The 14,457-nt window shown below is 31.7% G+C and overlaps 1 protein-coding gene across 1 annotated transcript in view; it reads right to left on the reverse strand.

Annotated features, from left to right (window-relative positions):
• The window catches only part of LOC129221080 (leucine-rich repeats and immunoglobulin-like domains protein 3), a gene marked incomplete at its 5' end in the record, with an annotated part of 41,711 nt that extends 30,783 nt beyond the window's left edge, over nucleotides 1-10,928 (reverse strand). Inside the window, 10 exon segments of the mRNA XM_054855519.1 lie at nucleotides 654-797; nucleotides 1,536-1,607; nucleotides 2,090-2,161; nucleotides 3,726-3,869; nucleotides 6,172-6,315; nucleotides 6,411-6,548; nucleotides 6,687-6,758; nucleotides 8,039-8,055; nucleotides 8,057-8,170; nucleotides 10,872-10,928. Of these exon segments, the coding sequence (XP_054711494.1) occupies nucleotides 654-797; nucleotides 1,536-1,607; nucleotides 2,090-2,161; nucleotides 3,726-3,869; nucleotides 6,172-6,315; nucleotides 6,411-6,548; nucleotides 6,687-6,758; nucleotides 8,039-8,055; nucleotides 8,057-8,170; nucleotides 10,872-10,928 (974 nt within the window).
• Nucleotides 10,929-14,457: the final 3,529 nt, after the last annotated feature.

The following is a 14,457-nucleotide window of genomic DNA, read 5'->3' on the forward strand; positions in this document are numbered from 1 at the left end:
TTTGGAAGTCATTACGAGTTTCTCTCTGTAGTTCTTTGCACAGCATTAACGCAGCTATGATCACTTGCATCATTTCCATGATAGAATCTTCCTTCACTAACAAATCAGAAGGATCATTTCTTTTGTCTAGGAATGGCTCAAAATTTTCAATGTGAACATTTTTGGTTGTGTGTCATCGATGTCGGTATTTTGTCATCCTTTTGTTACTCCCAAACTCTCTTCTTCCAGTGAGTTCTAAACTGTGTGAGATTAATAACTTTACTTCTGGAAAGAGCTCTGGAACCAATCTCATGAAATGTCTCCAGCGGCTCAATCTCGATTATTAGCAGGAAAAATGTTGTTTATTACGTGTAATCTGCAATTTTTAGGAGTTTGGATTTTGAAAGACCAGAAATTTTTATCTGTTTGCATTGCCACATCTGCGTAAAACCGAAGCTAATCCGCGCAAAAAAAAAAAAAATAAAGGTGTCGAATCTGAAACCGCATAAAATAAACCTACGTAAAACGAGGGTCTACTGTACTAGATAAAATACAATAAACAAGTCAAGGGTAATATCAAACTGAAGCTTGCCCTTTTATTTCAAAAATTTAAATAGTGGGACACTTTAAGACAGATTTTTAAGATCCAGAATTTTTAAGAAACAAACACTTACAAATATTGCAGAGCAGAAAGTGATTTAAAAGCACCATCCTCTATATAAGATATTGCATTGTTGCTCAGGATGAGTCTCTTTAAAGTATACAGCCTGTCAAAAGTTTTGGTAGTGACGGCATTCAGATTATTTTCAGATAAATCCCTAAAACAAAAACATGATTTAATACCATAAAACACATTTCAAAACAAATGTTGACTTAAAATCAAATATTACTTCTATGTTTTAATAAATCTATTGGTTAATTATGCCGTGCTACAATCTAGAATACTTTATTTTTCTTCCATAAAAATAAGCAGTTTTAAAAATATGTTTCATTATAATTTTGTTTTATTTCAACAAAATATCCTACTCCATGTTAAATTATTTCGCTTTTTAACAAAATATTTCAAAACTAGAATATTTTTTTTTCATACTCCTTTAAAATTGGATGTGATACATTTTTAATGAATAATTTTATTGCAATGCAATTAAATTTATCAATAAATGAACAAAAAAAGTTTCATGCATTAAAACCAATGCATCAATGTAAACAATGTTTAAATTGCTATAAAAGACAAAAAATAAACTAAAATAAAGAAATATAAACTTTTATGAAACCTTTTATATGCCTTTTCATTAGTGTTAAGAAGAAAATAAAGTACAAGAACCTCAAGAAGACACCATTTTCTGAGTAAAGAATTTCATGTTATTATACCACACACAGACATATCACTAGCGAAAAAAAAATTTCCTTTACTAAAAAAACTTTTCAAAAAAACTGAGATTCAACAACTCAAAAATTGGAGGAGGAGACTATTCAAATAAAAACTAATGTAGCATTTATTTTAATTTAACGTAACAAAGGCACAAGACAGTAAGTTAAAAGGCTTCTTTACTTACAATTCTAATAATCTCTTTCCTGAATCCCAAGCATCATCTTCGATTTCAGAAATATTGTTGTGGTTTACGTACCTATAATAATGAGAGAAAATTAACTTTAAAAAAGAAAAAGCAAAGCATAAAAAAGTCATTAACCTCTCTTAAAGATTGTCACGGAGAAAGAATACCAAGAAAAGAAAGCAGTACATAAAGATGAAATTGAAATGTAGTAAAATTAAAGAATACTAATGATAAACGAGATTCATTCCAATGGCAGTCACTGTACTTATTTGGTCACCCCGTCTTTGGACGACCTTATTTATGAGTACTCTTAAATTTTAATTCAGCATAAAAGAAACATTAGATTGACAGCATTTCCAGTGTTTCGCATTTCCTCAGTCACCATTTGAAAAAAAGTAATTGCTATAAGATTAAATGCTAAACTTCAGGATCTGTTTAAAGAGAAATGCAGGGAGGGATTCGACTCCATGAAGATCAAAATCATTGAAGAGGAAGAAATGGAGACATTTTAAGCAAATTAGAAGAATATATAAATACAAATTTTTAGAACTTACAATCTTTGTAAAGAGTTTAATCCATACAGCCAGCCTTTGGTAATTTTTCTTATGTTGTTATAATCCAATTGCCTAAAATAAATAAATAACATTAACTACAATAACGCTTTAAAAGATCATTTTCTAACGTGCATAGATTGTTACAAATAGATATAGAGATATTGTTACAAATTCTGTAAATAGTAATTATTTTCATGATAAATTTGTTGTAATCTGGATAAATTTGGCGTTTGTTCCATTAATGTTCATATAAAATTATCATAGTAACTTAACTTGAAAATTGCTTCTTGTAATGTACATACAACCCCCTAACATTCAACCCAAGTATATGGTCCCCAGATAAGATTTGTGAATGGAAATTTAAAAAAAAAATGAGAAATTTTTAGAACGTAGTAGGATTTTCTGGATATTTCTTTGCTGGGTATAAATAGCCAAGCATCTTGTGAATGAGAGAGTTAGTTTGCCTTTTAATTGTCTGGTGGTTAGCTGGAGAGCGTGTACTTGCTCTGTTTTGTTAAGCCTTTGCGCTGCATTTTTGCATATTTTGATGTAAATACATGTGATACCGTTGAGTTTACAGTGTTAATTATATTAGCCTAATTGCTATGATTAATTTAGCAGTAGTTAACTACACTTCTTGTACATAGCTGTATATAAATCTCCTGTGTTTTTCTCAAGAATTGTGTCGTCATTAAAGAATTTCTTGAAGTGGCCGGAGTAATTTTCAAAAAGCAATTTTTTTCCCTTAGAGTTTCAATATTTTTTGAAATAGTTTTTCTCCCCTGCTAAATCCAAAGAGATTATCAATTGCAACTAGAGAGTATTATAAGTTGTTCAAGTATCGTAAGGTCCTCTTCAGAGATGCCATTTAAGTCTGCGAAAATTATATAGCAGTTAAAAAAAAGACTACAGAGTCAAAGTCTGGGTGATTGAGGGGTAAAGAAGACTGGAGTCAAAAGGCTTCAATTTCAAGACTTGGAGTGAGCCATTTTCATTCTAAGTCAGCAACTCTGCCAATGCTTGAGGAGTCAAAGGCTCCTAAAATTCCTGGAGTCAAGTCACTTTATATATATAAATCCCGACTCCGAAACCATTGCTTAAACAAGTGGCTGACACTGTCTGACATAGGACTGCATTGAGCATTTTAATGTCGTTCCATTTCACACTTTAAAATCTTGAGGGGGGGTTCTAAAAAGGTTCTAAGCACCAGTCTTACATAATATAGACAAACGTGCGAATGGTGTTCGCAGAAATTTTTTGGCACTGCAGAAATTTCTTTCTAACTGCTTACTTTATTTTTTTTTAAATCCCAGCTTATTTCTGTTAAAGCCTTTTTTCAAAAGCCTTTTAAAGTACATGTGTGAAAAAAAAAATAATGGTTTTGGCAGTTTTCTTCAGTTGGTGAAAAATAAGTACAAACTATGTTATTGTAAAAAAAAAATTAAATGATTTAAAACATTTTTTTTTCCTTGGCCTCTTTCACATTTGAATATAAATTTAACTCTTTATTCAAGGGGGAGTTAGGCAAAATATTTGCAGAAAATTTTCCTGTTCGCAGAAAGCTTTCATTTTATCTAAGTCTGCTAATCACCTTAGATATTGTATTTAGATTCCAAGTTTTAAAAAAAAAACTCACAATTTACGTATGGAAGAAAGACCGTAGAAGCTGCCGTCCAACAAGTCACGAATGCCAGCGTGACGTATCTTCAGTAAAACCAGGGAAGAGAGACCTTGGAAACTGAGCCCTTCGATTTGCGTAAAATTATTCGAATTCAGCTCTCTGAAAATCAAACACATATGAATGAATCAAAAACATAATCATATAAGAATCATCAAAGATCATATAAGAATCATCACAATGTAAGAAAACAATCAAGTGATCTTTTTTTAAAAAATCATTGATTTAAATCAATTGATTTGAATTAAGTGATTTTTTTCAACAAAATCCTTAATTAAAATCAGTTGATTTTTCATTTATAAATTAATTTTGCATTTTTAGAATGTATTGCTCTAAATTAAAATACACTGCATTCTACTTTCTTAACTTCAACAGGCAAAACCACATAGATCCCTCTTTCTATGTGTCTAACAGATTTTCACTCTATATTGCTTTTACTCCAAAATTACAGTTTAGAACAAAATAAAAATTTCGAGTTTTTCTTTATATATAATATAGTTCAGAAAAGTAATTGTTCAACATATTATTTTACACTAAAAACGTACATGATAATGGAAACCTTATCTTTTAGCAAAGCATACAACTAAATCATATATCTAAGCATTATAACGCATTTATAAATCTTTAACTATTATTGAATAGTTGGAGAACTTATCTTAATTTTAAAAGTAAGTTGAATGGATTCATCTATTGTCTGAAATATATTATGTTCATAAATCTAAAGTAATCAATATCTACAAATTTTTGAACATTTTTAAAAAGTGAAAAAAATCTGAATTAAATCAAAAAAATCCAATTTAAATTTTTTTAAAAATACAACTTTTTTTTTAATTTTTTTTTTAATTTAAAAAAACATGAATTTTGTTATTTAACATGTATATTACAGGAGAGTAATGCATTTTCTTATATTAACCCTTTTAGGACCAGCTTTGTGATAAAATAAGTTAGGTGTTTTCAAAAACAAAGGAAAATTTTTATGTCTCTTACACAATACCTTTTTTTGCTGATAGAAACATTCTGGTCGTCTCAATAACAGAAATATAATTCATAAATTATTTGAGTTTGATAATTTATAAAATAAATTTTGAGCTTAGAGGATACTTTAGTCCCCACAACGGTCCTTAAAGGGTTAATGATAATACTTGATCCATTGCACAAAATGAATTATTATTTCAATACAATTTTAAAAATCAATCAATAAAGTATATTTGCATTATAATTGAGTATGATTTTTCACAAACAGTTTTTACAAAGGTGATTGTTTTCAATTGCTTACATTGAACAAATTTTATTTCTTTACAGATTTAAAACTCTTAAATTTTAATGCTCTTGCCAGTTGTTACTATAAATCACAAAATTAAGCTCTTATTTTAGAGTTTTGGCCTTTTCAAAAATGTAAGCACCCAAATATAAAAAGGCCTGGTCAGTTGTTAAAATTGAAAATTTTAATTAAAATTAGGATCTCTCTAGCACAAAAAACACTTATAACAGTGTGTCCCTTCCATTAATTCCCAGACATATCCATAACTTTGAAAAAAAAAAAAAAACAATGTTTGTGACACAGCTGGCATATGGAAATGGAGACTCAATATATGAAATAAATGAAAGTCATTGATAAAAAATTTTATGTACATAGAAGTAAGGTCACTCCAACATAAATGCGCATTTTTTTCATACCCAAAGTCATTCGACCATTTAAAATTTAATTTACATAGAGAGTGCATTTTTTCTAACCTGATAAAAAATATGTACAGTAAACGCCTGATTATCAGCGGAATTGGGTGGCACAAGCGCCACGGATAATAAAAGTTGCGGATAAACAGCAAAAAGGCTAAAATCAGGTACAAATTGTACTTTCTCAAAAATATGGCTGTATTGAATCATAACACTTTCCCCAAACTGAAAATATATAGAGTATAGTAGAACTCTTTTGTATTTTTTTTTTTTTTTTTTTTTTGTACAACAGAACTTAACATCAATAAAGAACAAGTGTGTGTACGATGGAGAAAGTGCAATAAATAAATAAGCAAATAAATAAAACAAAAACAAGAGAGTTAGAAGTTTACAATTTTTTGACTCCCCTCTCTTCCACCCCCCCAGAAAAAAACAGACATTTATATTTGCCTTTTGCTACGAAAATAAATATTCATGATTGTGGATTGGCTGGGGGAAAATCCGTCCCACGCATAATTCGCTGGCGGATAATCAAGAGTTTACTGTATTTAAAATTTTTGTACCATGCAAATAAAGATTAAGAACTTTTCAGTAAAAATGAAGCACATTTAAGGCACTCGAAAAAAAAACCAAAAGCAAATGTTTTTACTGCTCTTTTTAGGTACCACATTCTACACATGCCAGAGACAGATAAAAACTCAAGTGATACAGATAATAGATATATACTCACAGATGTTGTAAGTTGCCCAGGCGTCGAAACAGTTCCTTCGGAATCGAATCCAGACGATTCTTACTCAGCTTCAAAGATTCGAGAGCGGTGAGATTATCGAAGACGCCTTTTTCCAAACTAACCAGTCTATTGTGGCTCAAAGACCTACAGACGAAAAGGGAAGAATTGACTGAGCATCAACATAAAAATATTCCGTGCCGACTCATCCTTAAACTTCTCAAGTTTAGTGATCTACTTACAAATGAAGTAATGATGAGGAATTTCCAAACGTGTTAGCAGGCAAGTCGACAAGACTGTTGAAGCTTAGATCCAGGTTTTGAAGTTTGGGCAAACCTTTCAGAATTGAACAGTTCAAGCTGTGGATTTCATTGTGTTGCCTTCATTGCAAAAAGAGAGAGAGAGAAAAAAAACATTACAATGTATTTCCAAATAGCAATTTCGACACATTTGAAATTAAAATACATATTTTGTTGTGATGCAATTTGATTGAAGATAAGAATGATTTTTAAACTTACAAGCTCAGAGTGGTGAGAGAAGGGCTATCGCCGAAGTCCGGAAGTTCCGTCAAATGGTTGTGGTTGATTATTCTGAAAAATATTTTTAAAATTATGTCTATTTTCAAAAAATTCAACAAAAGAAAATGCAATACCTAAGTTGAATGCACTTAAAAGTTTTGATCTTGACAGGTATTTAAACTCTCTTTCACTTATGCATAGCTGCCAACATGCCAACTTAAAAAATCTTACAATGCACGCAGTGGCTATATTTCTACACTGTTTTTCACCATAAGTAAGTATTATAATATTTTTAAATACTCACCTTTACCTTGATCTGTGCTTTTCTAAGCAAAAAATAAATAAATTTAAAAATAAGTAAATAAATAAACTTGCATTTCTTTGAACTTAAACTTTGAAAAGTTGCCGAGTACGCAGCTTTTAAAAATTGTCTATCCAAAACTTGTTCAAAACACTTGTTTTTCTTTAAGTTCTTACAGATTAAAATGTTCTCCATGCTGTTATCTGATAAAGAAGTGTGCAGTTCTCGCATTAATTATACAAAATCGTATAAATCTGCCATAAGACCGTACAATCGTACAAAAAGTCCGAAAATCTTACAATGTACGGCTAAATCATACAAGTTGGCAGCTATGCTTATGCATTTGTTAAAAATTTATGACATTTTTTTTTTTTATGAGCAAGAAAAGACCTGGAATGAAATTTCTACCTCAGCGTGGTAAACGGGGATGAAAGTTACAATTCTCAAGACTTAAATTAAAAAGCAGCATGTCCCTGATTTAGTTTTTAAATGAATTAAAGCATTGAATATCTTTTTAAAAATATATACTTTTTCATACTTTAAAATAAAATTGTCTACAAAAAGTGTTATAAAATAGAAAATAGAAAATATAAATAAACACACTGAAAAAGTTGATGATTTCTTGTGAAATAAAATAATAAGAAATTCTCACTTCATGCAAGAATAATTTATTTTCATCCTTAGTTAACGAGTAATAATTTTCTCAACCTTTCTCCACTCGTCTTATTTAATATTATACATTGGAATGTTATTTGAATGGAAAGATGATATTTATTTATAATATATAAGGACTATGATTAACATAATATTTTTAAAAGTTCTTTTGGGTTTTGGAATTGCCAACAGAATATAACAATTGTGTACCATATAACTTTTAACACATCCTTTTTTTCTAAAAACAAATAACAGGGTTTTTGAATAACATTAGCATTACTTAAAACATCTTTTGAGTTATTCAAGTTTGTTGTCGCAGGATTTTAGGTTTCCATTTCAGATAACATAAAATGCATAATTTGAATCACATAATATGAAAGTTCAGGATCGAACTTACAGTTGTTGTAAAGATGGGGGTACTGAGGAAAAGTGCACTATCCACAAAACGAAGTTGGTTGTTGCTTAAATCTCTAAAAAAGGAAAGAAAAGAAACCATCAGTGAATTTGGAGCTTCATTTAAAACCCACAACTTATAGGAGAGTTAACATTAATTTGATAGCTCATGATGATACAATACATAGCAAGCATGGACAAATCTATTGTTACATAGAATACAGATTCACATAATGTCCAAAGTTTTAAAAGAATCATACTTTTCATGATAGTGATTTTTGTGAAAGATGTTTCTACAATAGTATTATGGGGGGGGGGGGACTTGGAAGAAATACATTCTTGCAATTTATAAGTTTTCAAAAATGTTGTTCTAGAATCAAGTTACTAGCAGGTACCATCAGGTTTGGCAAAAACCCGGATTTTTTTTTAAAAGCCCATGGACCCTAGGTTTTTTAAATAAAACCCAAAAAAAAAAAAAAACTAAAGCTGGGGTTTTTTTAAGGAAAATGTGGGGTGCATGTAGCATATTGTAGCATAAGTATACAAACAAAGGGCAAAAATTGCCTTGGGGTAAAAAAAAAAGCTGGAAAACTAGTTAAAATTCAGCGTTATCTGAAGAAAAGTATGAAAGACGAAGAAACCCAAGAATGGTGAAGTTGCAGATTTTTTAGTTCCCATGATTACCAACATTTAAGGCAAAGTTACTTCTTGAGTGATAAAACCAATTGTTTGTTTTCAATTACTTTTTTTTGCATTTTACTTTATTGTATTTCATTGTGTTATGCAAAACTACTATAGAACCTCAATTACTTTAAATCAAGTAGTTCAATTTGTTTTCCCATGTTTACTGAATTCCAGCTTGATTAAGACATTTCTTTGAATTTTATAATTCTGGTTTTCTATTTCTGTGTACAGAATAACAAATATTAAACTTTTTTGTAAGATAATGAAAATACTGTACATCCTATTCTGTTTTCTGTCTGACCGTTTGTAAACCTGTTAATTTCTAAAATATACCTTGTTTATTCAAGATTTGTGACCTATTGGTTTGCAGAATATAATTCACGTGAAAGCCTTTTAGCTAAAGTAGTTTCCTCTGTACAATCTACAAATATTAAGAAAATCAGACGTGACAGGCCTTAGTCAAGATAATTTGAGTTTGACCATTTAAAGAAAGAAGTTAAATATATTTATTTAAAATCTTTAAAGTATTTTTTAATGCCGTTAAAGTTCTAAACTCATTTTTTATGTCCATTGTCTGTGGTGAAGACCAAATAAAAAAAGTTTAAATTGTAAAAGTATTTAAATTAATTAATTTTTTTTTAAAACTTTTCAAAAAATTTTTAAAAACCCAAAAGTGGGCTAAATAATGGGCTTTTTAAAATGGGTTTTTTCAAAAAAAAAAACCAATCTCGAACCCGATTGGGTCCAATCCGGCCAACCCTGGGTACTAGTCACATCAAAAACAAACCTTTTTTTTTTTTATCTAACAACCATCAAGTGGAGGGGCTTCAGCCTCTTGTAATTTTTTAATGTTCAGTTGTTTGTACTTCAATATATTTTTTAAAAATCTATTTTAATATCTATCTTTGTTTGAGTTCTTGATTCTTTGTTATTTCCTATTCTGAACTGAATTCTTTTATATTGCGTTTAATCATAATTTTAATATTCTCTTTCATGTAACTAAAGAAGTATACAAGCTGTGTTGCCCGGCATTGAACGGTCTAATTCTAAAATAAAAGTTGTGTGTGTCAAGTGACACATGTTCCAACAATCAGGCTTAAATAAAAGAAAGGAATAGTGCACAATTGTTCGTCAATGTATTAAAATTTGAGGTTTTAGGACTCAAAAATTTTAATTTGGATCTTTTTGGATTTTTTAATTTGAATTCCCAAAATTTGGTCATTGTTACCAATAGGCATAAACATTCAGTTTCAAGGATTTTCAGGCAAATCCCTTCCTAAGGGATTAACCCTCAAGGAGTAGTTACTGTCTGAGTGAATTCCTGAGTATCAAAAGACCTCAGTGCCAAATTTGGAAAAGATCAAACATCTAACTCAAACTGTGAATTAGTTTTATGATAATGCCTCTACACGAATTCCTGAACATCAAACGAACTCGGCCAAATTTGGCAAAAGTTCAATAAAATGTATTAAAAATTCACAAAAATGAAAGTAAAATTGTCTAATAAGTCCAACTTTTTTAAAAAATCAGCATCTTCCTATCTGCCAGTTATTTATGAAAGCGCTTGCAGTAGCAACAATAATTTGAAGTAGAGATGGTAGAAATGATTTTTTTAACAACATACACATTGAAAATGCTGTTTCACATCATAAAAACAAAATTCACTAACAGTTATATTCAATATTCAGTAAGCTACCGCCCTAAAGCCAGGGCTAAGGCAGAAATACATGAAATACACTGCGAGCAGTGGCGTACCAAAGGGGGGGGCGGAGGGGGCGGTCCGCCCCAGGCCCCGCTTTGACATAGGCCCCTAAATTTCAATTTTTGGTTTTCACCCATATTGTCGCATATCTTGGTTTGAATGCTTAAACAAGTTGACTTAATAAATCATAATTTTTTTTTTAAAGAACAAATATTTGTTCACTGTGATTCCTCTTCGGGATCAATGGAGGGTTTACGATACCCAGGCTCCGCTTTGACGTAGGCCCCAAAATTTTAATTCGTTTTCTTTTTCGCCAGACCTGCCTTATGTCATGGTTAGATAAATAAAAAGTTGTTTTTTTATGTAGAATGAATATTTTCTCAGTGCCTCTTGCCTAAACAAAGAGAAGGCAAATTATGTCCCACAGGCCCCGCTTTGACATAGGCCCCGAAATTGTATCTTATTTTTTTCCAATAGACCTGTCATATACATCATGATTAGAAATATTAATCAGTTACCTATATATGCGAGTATATATCATAAATTTTGTTAAATATGACTTTTTTTCAGTGAACCGTCTTAGTGTACAAAGGCACTAGAGCGCTTAGGCCACGAATTTAATGGGGGGCCCCAAATTTTTAAATTAACAAAACCTATACAAATCATTTGCTTTTATTTCGTTAAGTGCTTTCAGCAAAGTTTCATGCATCTTTTTTCAAAGAATTTATATATATATATAAAAAAACAAATGCATAACAGATGCACGTTTATAATGTTTGATCATTACAGTATACAGCTAAAATATCTGTTTTATGTTTTGTTTTGTGTATTAAGACTACGATGGTCTAGTCTTAATTCATACACTATTTTTGAAACCAAATTCAAACATATAACCAAAAAAATCCATTCCTAAATGAGCAGTTGTCTATCCTTCGTGGCGTTGCAAGAATCAGCCAGATAAATTTTTCTTTTTACCAGCTGCACTTCTGTGGTTTTAAGTTTCGTCTTCTGCCCGAAGCTATAACTTCTAAGAGCAAATCGGACGGACCCCTTCTGACTCAAGCAAAGGGGACCTTGGGCGCCCATATGCAAAATTGTAAGGGGGGGGGCTCAGATATTTTAACCATGGTTTAGCATGATATTTTCCCCATGAAAAACAATTTCAGAATAGATTAGAGTCGTTAAAATTGGACATTTTTAATTACTCATTCATTAATGGCTGGAAAAGAAATATTTTTACATTTTTGCAAAGAAAAAAATAGTAAAAACTAGGAAATTCTAATTTCTAAGGGGGGCCCGAGCCCCCCCCCTTGCCCCCTATATGGGCGCCCTTGAAGGGGACTTCCTTTTTGCTATGCCCCTTTCGACAGCATAAAACTGTTTAATTGGTCAATCCTTCGGGACTTTTGACCTTGAATGCATTCTATACTCGATTGCATGCTTACTTGACTATGGAGAAATGAGCTGCAGCCAAGCGAAAGAAATAGTTCCTAGCGCTTTGTCCGATAATCGGGGAAAATTATGCTCTTCGCTTTAGAAATCATTTCTATATTTTGAATGCCCTCATTTCTACACATGCATGAAAGGTCAGTAAAATGTAGTTACTAATATTTTTAAAAAATATTTCAATTCATGAGTACTAATTGAATTTTGTAATGAAGAATTGCAACTTCTATACAACTAGATTAGAATTAGCTGCTTTAATTTGTTTTATATGTTTTTAAATATATACTTGGATGTTCAGATGCAATAAATTTTTAAGATACAATATAATTTTAAGATTTTTTTTTTTTGTTTTTGATATTTTCTGACAAAGCACAATTTTATTAAAAATATAATATTTACTTAATTTCACTTAAAACCATGTGTTTTACTGTGGTATTTACAATAGTGTCCGAAATCAAACCAACACTACCTGAAATATGTAAAAATGTACCACTTAAAGTAATTACTGTAATATATGGTACGTACACATAGTTTGAGAAACTTCAGTTTTAATATCAGATAGGCCCCCATTTCGAGTAGCGCCCCAGGCCCCCATCCGTCTTGGTACGCCACTGACTGCGAGCTCAGTCAATTCCAACCGAGGACTTCAGTTTCGTGCTTATTGGCACTCATCAGCCCTGGCATAGGAAAGTGACTGAGCTGGAGATGGAAAACCTCTTAAGGAAGCCAAGAGTGCCAAACAACTAGAGACGTACCGAGTACTCGGTAACTACTCGGTACTCGGCCTACTCGGCCAATTTGCCGAGTACTCGGTACTCGGCCAATACCGAGTAGTTGCAAAAAATTGAATATTGTCCCAGACAGATACTAAAATTTATAAAAAAAGAGCAATCATTATATTCTGCAATCATTTACAATTAAAATTTATAAGTCAAATTTAAATTTTGAGAATAATGAAGTTTATAATGCTTCAATGGAATAAATCTTTATTTTAATGTCCCCAAAGTTAATAAAACTTATTTATTAAAAATTACGCAAAAAATGTAAGTATAGAAAATATGGAATTTTTATATTAAAAATGGATTTTTGCTACAAACAAAAATTAGTTATAAAAAATGTAAAAATACCTTTGCTTGAAAAATAAAACAACCTTAAAAGTACAGTGCAGGAACTCTGCAGACACGTGTTTTGGCATTACAAGGAATTCCTTTTTCAATGCACAAAATGGGGGCTCGTAGATTATTTTTTGTTGAATGTCTACATTCTTTAGCTCACATGTTATGCACTGAAAAAGACGTTCCTTGTAACGGGGGGGGGGGGGGGCAGAAACACGTGTCTGGAGTGTTCCTGCACATTTGTTTTATCTGCTTTTAAAAATTATTTACGTTTGGCAGATTAGAACTATAATTGATTGGTATACAGTGAAACCCCTCCTAACGGACACCCCTCCTATGCAGACAATTTTTAATTCCCCAGTTCCAATGCAAATAACATTATTAAACCCCTGTCCTGCGGACACCTCTCTATTGCAGACAAAAATTTGTCCTGTTAGTGTCTGCATTAGAGGGATTTTACTGTAATTTGTTTTAATTCCAACTTGATTAATCATACCTTTTATTTATTTATTTTTAATTTAAAAAATTATTTTTTTGTAAAATTTTTGACACAAACAAAATTGTATATATATAATGCGTAATTAAATTTCAGCAGGAATTTAGTTTTAAAAACTATTATATGGACAAGGAGGTTTATACTACTATTCCAATAAGTTCAAAATTCATCGCATGTGTGTCGGTGGTTCTTCTTAAAACATAATTGGTACTTGGAACTCGGCCGAGTAGTGAAAGGCCGAGTACTCGGTAACTCGGTACTCGGCCGAGTAATAAAAGGCCGAGTACTCGGTACTCGGCTACTCGGCCAAAGTGCTACTCGGTACGTCTCTACAAACAACCAAACCATTGTTTCGGTCACTCGTCTGGTCAGTGCTAATTCTGTATCAGCTACCAGTTTGTTTGGCACACTAGGCTTTCTCAAGAGGTTTTGCACCTCCAGCTCAGTCACTCCTATGCCGGGCTGATGAGTGCTAATAAGCATGAAACTGCAGTCCTCGGCTGGAATTGACTGAGCTGGGGATGTATTTCATGTATCACTAACAGTACAAAATTACTATCATCAAATCCAACTTGAAAATTTTACAAAACAGATTTCGCCTTTGCTCTTGATATTTTAACTCAAGGGCTGTCCACAAGTAATGTCACTTTTCTCAACATTTTTGACTCCGCCCCCTCTCTCCCGCATTTGTCAAAGTGTCACACTTCTCCACCCCCCCCCCCTCTCACATGTCACGCTATAAACATGTTCTTTTTTTAAAATGTGTGAAGTCACTTTTTGTTACCCCCTCCCTCCTCCTTGTCACGAACTGACACAATTTTATACCCCAATCCCACTTAAAGAGCGATATCTTTTGTGAACAGCCCCTCATTGCATAAACATTTTTTAAAGGACATTTGGTTTTCCTAAATGAAAAGTTAAAGGAAGGGGTTGTCCATGAATGATGCCACCACGCTATGAGGAGGGGGGGGGTAGCAAAA

Source organism: Uloborus diversus, chromosome 4 (assembly GCF_026930045.1).
Source record: "Uloborus diversus isolate 005 chromosome 4, Udiv.v.3.1, whole genome shotgun sequence".
Taxonomy (NCBI): Eukaryota; Metazoa; Arthropoda; class Arachnida; order Araneae; family Uloboridae; genus Uloborus; species Uloborus diversus.